Below are 7,002 nucleotides of genomic sequence, written 5' to 3' on the forward strand. Positions count from 1 at the left end.
CTTCTATACCCACATCTAGACCTAATGACCCTTGTAAATACGAGATTCCATCCATGTGGTGAACCTGAAATCCTGCACGGGGCAGATCGTTCCCCAAACACTACTAAGATGGTGTGCCCTTTTTCGATTTTCGCGTCAACAACAATCTCCGCTGGCAAAAGCGTACGCCGCAGACTCAGGGTATAGCTTGTCTGGGCTTACACATCATATGATGTCTAACAGAGAATTCCTTCGATACGCTGCCTTGTCGGGAGTCGCCAGAGTGGATGGAGAGCAAATATCGGGAGATGTAGAGAGCCTGGATAACCATGTACCTGATGTTGGTCTGGACATTCACCTGAATGCTTGATGCTCACACAGGGAAGCAATGGCGGTCAGTCAAAATGTGTGTCTCGCTGTCGTCATCTTCCTCAGTTAAAGCAGCTCGGGGACGAACGGGCTGGTACTGGCAATTCCAATTCAGAGGCACACCATGTAAACGATGCACCAGCCATCGACTAGGACCGGGCACCACAGTGGATATGAACTGACTCGGGTCCCCGGTGGGTTTGTGTGTTGACCGGAACTGTCGCCGAGAAGGAAAAAGACAAACGACAAGGCCGACGGCATGGCTTCTGAATCACTTTGACAGCTCGTCAAGCACGGCATCCAACAAAGAAACATGCGCCAATGCTACTCGTGCAGCGGGCATTGACTGTACCAGTGGCTTGATACTGTGGCTGACTTCTTGTTGACCCAAGCGCTATGTAAAGTAGTGGAGAGTCCGCGACGCTGTTTATGAGAATCTCGTCACTGGCGCCATGCCGGTAGGTATTCGATGCTAACGTAGCAGCGGCCCCGCGAGAGCTATGTATGGGAGGGACGCAAGCTTTACTCTCTAAGCAAATCACGAGCAGTATGTATGCCGAGACCTCTGTTTTTATCTTTGTTAGCTCATTAATACAATCATGCTGTTGGACTAGTGAAGGGTATTTCAGAGCGAGAGCGATTTTTTTTTTCTGGGCTTCAAACGACGGTGAGTCGATCGTCACGGGGCTAGCGGCTTGCCCCTGGCCCCCAGGTTATCATGCCAAAGACTATTGCTGACGTTTCAATGTTGCCATGTTTCCATTCTTTCCGCTCAACCCGGCGTTGCTAACAAACAGAGGCTTTCCTTTTTCCCATGTCTTGCAGACAGCGAAAATGCCTGACGCAATGCAATCCGTTTGAATCTATTGGTCTTGTGAGCCTTTGACAGTGGGGAAGCTGCTCCCAGGGTCTGACCCTGAGTTGCGAATGCCTTACGGAGTATAATAGCTTGAAACATTCCAAAGGCCTTGTTGCATTAGATCCGAGACCTGTGTACGAATGGCTTCGCTGTTGTGTTTTATCAGTTTTCCTTTTTTCCCCTGCCACGAACCAGATTGTCGCAGGCAAAACGTTCCAGAAGAAAGAGACCTCCTCAGCCGTTCCATAACGGCCCCGCACATGTTCCCTCGTTGACCCAAAGAAATACGGAGTACATGTACGATGATGAAAGCCACCGTGACGAAGTACCTGCAGTGGGGGGAAGGGGGCACAAAAGATGTGATCAGGCAAAATACGTGGTTATCGCGCGTTACGCATTGTAGGATAATATTCTGTAATACTCTGTATGTTCGTGTATACTTCGAGAAAGGCAAGTAGTAGTATCTTGCCAAGCCGAGAACGTACAAGGCATCCCTGCACTACAGATGCTTCGGGTTGCTCTCAGAACAATATGTATTCTTCGAAGCTGTTTTCATGGGCTGGCGCGAGGACGGACTAGCAGTTAAACGGCGGGCACATGCGCTGATTTGTGGACAAGGCCGGCGGCCTGCTGGGTCTGGTATGGCATCAGCGCACGGGACCAAGATATGACTGCTGTATGTACACTGGGCATACGGAGTAGAGTTGAGGGGGTTTCGGGCGGCCACCATGGATGGCTTCCAAAAGCTGGCAGGATGGATTCCACAAGGTTGACTGGTGTCTCCAATGCCAATCTCGGTGCAGTTCGTCCCACACAAAGCCACACAAGGATATGGCCGGGCCCACCAGATGTCAGAGAGTGATCAGGATCAAGCTGATGAACAGGCCAGGCACGGGAGTGGTGTCTCAAACCGTTGGAGTTTCGTTTATGGAATAGAACTGACATGCCACTCTTTGGACTAAAGCAGACTCCAAATGGAACCTTGCCGTGCCTTTGGAGAGCAGCTCGTTCAGGGGCGATGGATCCTCAAGAGCACGCCCTACCATTTCTGGCTGCAGCGGCGGCGGACGGCTCGGGTCGTTCACAGCGGGAGGGCAGAATCGGGCCCTTCTGGCTGCATCGTCTAAATTAGCCGTGGAGGAGAGGGGTCTGTGCCGAAAACTAGTAGTACTAATCACGCGAAAGCCTGCTCCAAGGGCAGAGGCGGCCATCAGCCCCAGGCCCCAGGCCCCAGGTCCCCGTATACCGAGCAATTGAAATGAATGCATGCATGTATGATCCTGGCAATAAGAAAGACACCCAGATAGGCGATGTGGAGAGGGACAAGAGACAAGACGACATGACGAAGCTGGTACCTATCGACGCTTCGTCCTCGGTGCCTGGCAAACTCGACCGGTCGTCTTAGACATGTACGGCCAAGGCTCCAGTGTGGTGTGGTGGTGTGCACTCGACTCTCGACTCAAGTGACTCGATATCGTACCTCGCAACCCAGTTCGTGACCTTCCTATTCGAGCACCTAATTTAGCAGGTAGACAGCGGCGAAATGAGCAAGCAGAACGAGTGATACGGAGCATTAGACGGCCAATACTACTCCAATAGCCGTGCATCTTATGCTTGTTGCGCCGCACACCGTTGGAGTGGCGAGTGCTAAAAGCTGAACCAAGGAAGATAGCGGTTGATTGGGAAGACGCCCGCTCGACCGCCATCTGGCGGTGGCTAGTGGGGCTGGCCTGCCGAAGCCTGACATGGGCGGGCAAGGGTCCTGGGCCAGGATGGTGATGGGACCTGGTGGAGCTCGAACCGTGGTGGGATGAGGGATGAAATGCTGATTGCGTCGGATTGATTTTTCTTCTTTGCGTTTTAGTCCTTGACTTTAGATGGGAAAATGCCCTTTTCCCAATGCTGTGCGTCGCCTGTAAAGGTTGCCTCGTGCCTGCCACAACTGGTCGCTCGTTATGCTCGTCAGGCAATAAGACACGAGAAACAAGACAAGGGAAGAGAGGTCGTGCCTGCCTGTGATGGCGGCCATATATATCTGGTATGTACATGGGCGGCCATGGTTGTGGTGGTTCAGACGGCCATCAAAAGGCGTTATGATGAAAATCAACTTCACGCTGCCACAATGCCCTAACCAGTAGCCCACCAAGACGCTGCCCGAAGCAGCAATTAAACAGGCACGGGGGTTCAACGTGGTTCAACACAGCTGCACAGCTGCGGCTCTGCAGACCACTGACGAGATTGACGTAGCGGCTTAGACGAGGGTTGTCCTGCAGGGTGGACCGTGGCTCTGTGGCCCAGCGTGCCTGCCTCTTTGTTACATGGAGGTGCATCTGCGTGGCTCTGCGTCGAGCTGCATAAAGGCCGAGCCCCTCCATCCCGTCGTCCTGGCTCACGTCTTGTTTTGCTCGTCTTGTCTACGTTCTAAACTTGTTGCAGGACACCTCATCTTCAACGGATCCAATTCACTTGACTATTCACCCTCCTCAGCCAAAAGTCGCCGTTGCGTTTCTCATAGTCTGCGTCTCCACGTTGCCCCAAAGCTTCATTCGCTGCAAGTCCTCCCCTTTATCTTCTCCCCTCGTACCGAGGACGTTGCAGCCAAAACTTGAACTCGCTCAATCCAAAGGAAAACCGACGTCAGGTTGTCCTTGTCACGCCCCCTTTAACTTTGGACAAATCCTGCATTTGTGTTGCCGTCATCGACCTGAATAATCTGCCTCTGTTGAGTGGTTTTTTGGACCGCATACTGCTGTGTCCCTCCCCCTCAATACTGCATCGAAGCGTCGGTCCGACACAAACAAGGGGCGCACGAGTAGCTATCGCTATCCCGCTTCATCCAGGCGCTGTGAATCGTTTCCGTTCTCGACAAGCTCTCCGCCATACCTCCTGCTCCTTGGGCCATTCCGTGGTGCTAAATTGTCTCAATGATGGCGGACGAAAAGCCGTCAGTTTTAATCATCGGTGGTCTGGGCTACCTTGGTCGCTTCTTGGCACTTCACATCCATAAGAACATGTTGGCTTCAGAGGTGCGACTAGTGGACAAGGTATTGCCTCAATTAGCCTGGTTGGGGCCCGAGTTTGCCGAAGCTTGCTCCCCGGACAAGTTTATGCAGGCAGACGCTAGCAGACCCGGTAAGTCGGATGGATTTGACCTATCTATTATTTTCATTTTTTTGTTGTTTGCGGTAGCCGAAGCCGATACCAATAGAAGGACCCGTGACTGACATTTCATGATCGACTTTCCTGAAATAGAAGGGTTGGCAAGGATATTTGACCGTGCAAATGGCAAAGAGTGGGACTATGTCTTCAATTGCGGCGGTGAAACAAGATATTCTCAGGAAGCCGAAGTGTACAAACTGAGATCACTCAATCTTTCATTGGCAGTGGGCAAGGAGGCCGCCAAGCGGAAAGTGAAGGCATTTGTGGAGTTGAGCACCGGCATGGTGTACAAGTCAGACTCCTCGCCTAGCAAAGAGACGGACAAGTTGAAACCGTGGAGCAAGATTGCAATCTTCAAACTGCAAGCTGAGGAGGAATTGGCCAAGATCGACGGGTAAGTTGAAACCACTGCACCAATACGACAAGACGGCTGGAGCAGAACACCACCTTGCTAACTATGGAACCTTCTGTCTCATTCAACAGACTCAATTTGATAATTGTTCGCTTGCCACATGTCTACGGTCCATATGCATGTCAGTTGGTGGCTACGGTTTTGTGCGTGGCCCGTGTCTATCAGCACCTCGACGGTGAGATGAAGTGGCTGTGGACCAAGGACCTCCGAACCAACACAGTACATGTCGATGATGCGTCGCGAGCGTTATGGGAAGTTGCCGCATGGTGTGCTGCCGGAAAACCCCAATGGACTGCTGAAATGGGAAAAGTCCCGACTTTCAACGTCGTGGATAAGGGTGAAACTAACCAAGGAATGATGGCGGCTATTATTGGCGACATTTTCAACATTGAAACGGGATTTCAGGGCCAGTTAATCAGCACATTTGCACGCCTGAATTTGGACAGGGTGGTGGACGACGTCAACGACGAGGTTCTTGGTCCCTGGGCCGAACTGCTGGCAGATGCAGGAATTACTCGACCCGGACCTCTTACGCCCTTCATGGAGAAGGAGCTCCTTAAGGATTCGGATCTCAGTATGGACGGCAGCCGATTGGAGACGCTCATCAACTTCACATACGAAAAGCCAGTCATCACTAAAGAACTGGTGGAGGAAGTGATTGAAAGCTACAAGAGAATGAAGTGGTGGCCATGAGAGGCAAAGCATATTGTCTGTTACAAAAGAGCATTCCTTCTTTCCTTTTCTTCTTTTATTTTTGTTTTTCTCCTTCTTTTGCAGGGACAGCGCATCATAATGGGGAACATGGAAGGTAATAAGCATCTTGTTTTTGCTTTCCCGGTTTTTGAGGACGAAATGAATGACGGCGGATATTGTGTAGAGACATGCCAAAGCGAAGACCAACTTTTCAAACCGCGCATGAGATGGGGGAAAGCAGCATGGCTCGAGCCTCAGGCTTGTTTATACGTTCATCCCATGTTTTTTTTCTTCCTTTCTCACTTCATCATTTGTTGTTTTGAACCAGAGTTTCAAGCCAAGCGAGCATGGAGTCTGGCATTGTACAATTAGGACATTTGTGTAAGGGCGCATACATTCCTAGACCACCCGGTATCTGGCGAGATACATACATTTCCCCACCTCAAAGCATATTGACCTTACTATCACCACAGTATGGTACAGTATAGCGGGTGATGGCTAGGTACCTGGTGTGGTCAACAACTTTTCGCCCGCCCCGCTGTATATACAATAATAGGCGATTGACGCGTACCGCAATGCGTTAACGAATACAAGTGATAGCGGATAATGTCAAACGAGATCATGACTTTGGTGTTCCTGGCACGCTCTTGTCTCTAACAGTGACGCAAGTAACAGCCATGAAGAGTATGGACCCCAAGGGGTACAGAAATCGATCGTGCTAGATATGGATCCCGGATTACTGCAGCAAGCCAGACCATGGAACAGGATGGGAGGGGTGGTAATATTTGGAGAACAACCCTGGTCGGCAAAAGGAAAAAGGTTGGAGAAATAGTAACACAAGGGCCTGGTGGCAGGCAAGGAACATATTGTGCAGGGCCACTATCCCGTTCCCCTACGCCGTACAATAAAATATCACAGCGGGTGCGGGCTTGTGTACGTGTGAGATTTGAAGATATCCACGCGATTGTAACAGTTCCCGACCCATACCGTTTTGACTTTGAGAGTGATGATGCTGATGTTACTCCAGGACGGGGGCTCAACCGCCTTTCTGTGCAGGCATTGTCTTTGGGCGTCGTATATCAAGCCAATGGAAAGGGGCGATGTGATATTGCCATTGATATCTGGTTCCGGCATACCTGGCACAACAGTGTAATTTCGGATCCCTATATGTGCCTTTTGGGTAACTTTGGTGGCAGAAAGCCTTTATCGGTACATACGTTATAAGATGTTTTAATTTGGATGTCCCCGGGGGGGGGGGGGGGGGGGGGGGGGGCGCAGGTTGACAGATGCGACATGCCGCGTTGTGCCGCTTTAAGGCAGATATCCTTGTCTCATGGGAGAGAAATCCCCGTAAGGGGTTGCTGAGCAGGAGGATCCCACGCTATCGACACCTGACGGGGAGAGAAGATGTCGTGGACCAGGCGGCTTCACCATTGTTGCTTGGGAAGGACAACTCAAACGGTCAATGGTCCGTGTTGCATGTTGCCCAGGGCAGGTATGTAGCTTGCGGCCTGGCGGTTCAGTTCACCAT

General features: G+C 51.2%; 1 protein-coding gene across 1 annotated transcript; it reads left to right on the forward strand.

The window, feature by feature from the left end:
- Positions 1-3,086: 3,086 nt before the first annotated feature.
- On the forward strand, positions 3,087-6,108 carry J3458_003532 (uncharacterized protein). The gene is made up of 4 exons (XM_007812290.2): positions 3,087-3,245; positions 3,644-4,339; positions 4,460-4,760; positions 4,850-6,108. Exons 2-4 carry the CDS (start codon positions 4,132-4,134, stop codon positions 5,469-5,471), a joined length of 1,131 nt encoding a protein of 376 aa, XP_007810481.1. The 5' UTR covers positions 3,087-3,245; positions 3,644-4,131; the 3' UTR covers positions 5,472-6,108.
- Positions 6,109-7,002: the final 894 nt, after the last annotated feature.

Source organism: Metarhizium acridum, assembly GCF_019434415.1.
Source record: "Metarhizium acridum strain ARSEF 324 chromosome Unknown scaffold_13, whole genome shotgun sequence".
Taxonomy (NCBI): domain Eukaryota; kingdom Fungi; phylum Ascomycota; class Sordariomycetes; order Hypocreales; family Clavicipitaceae; genus Metarhizium; species Metarhizium acridum.

Excerpts from the sequence above, each read along its gene's own strand:
- J3458_003532 (XM_007812290.2), top strand. The coding sequence starts at position 4,132 with ATGATGGCGGACGAAAAGCCGTCAGTTTTAATCATCGGTGGTCTGGGC. Across the intron at positions 4,340-4,459 it reads GGCAGACGCTAGCAGACCCG|AAGGGTTGGCAAGGATATTT; the intron begins GTAAGTCGGATG and ends TTCCTGAAATAG. Across the intron at positions 4,761-4,849 it reads GAATTGGCCAAGATCGACGG|ACTCAATTTGATAATTGTTC; the intron begins GTAAGTTGAAAC and ends CTCATTCAACAG.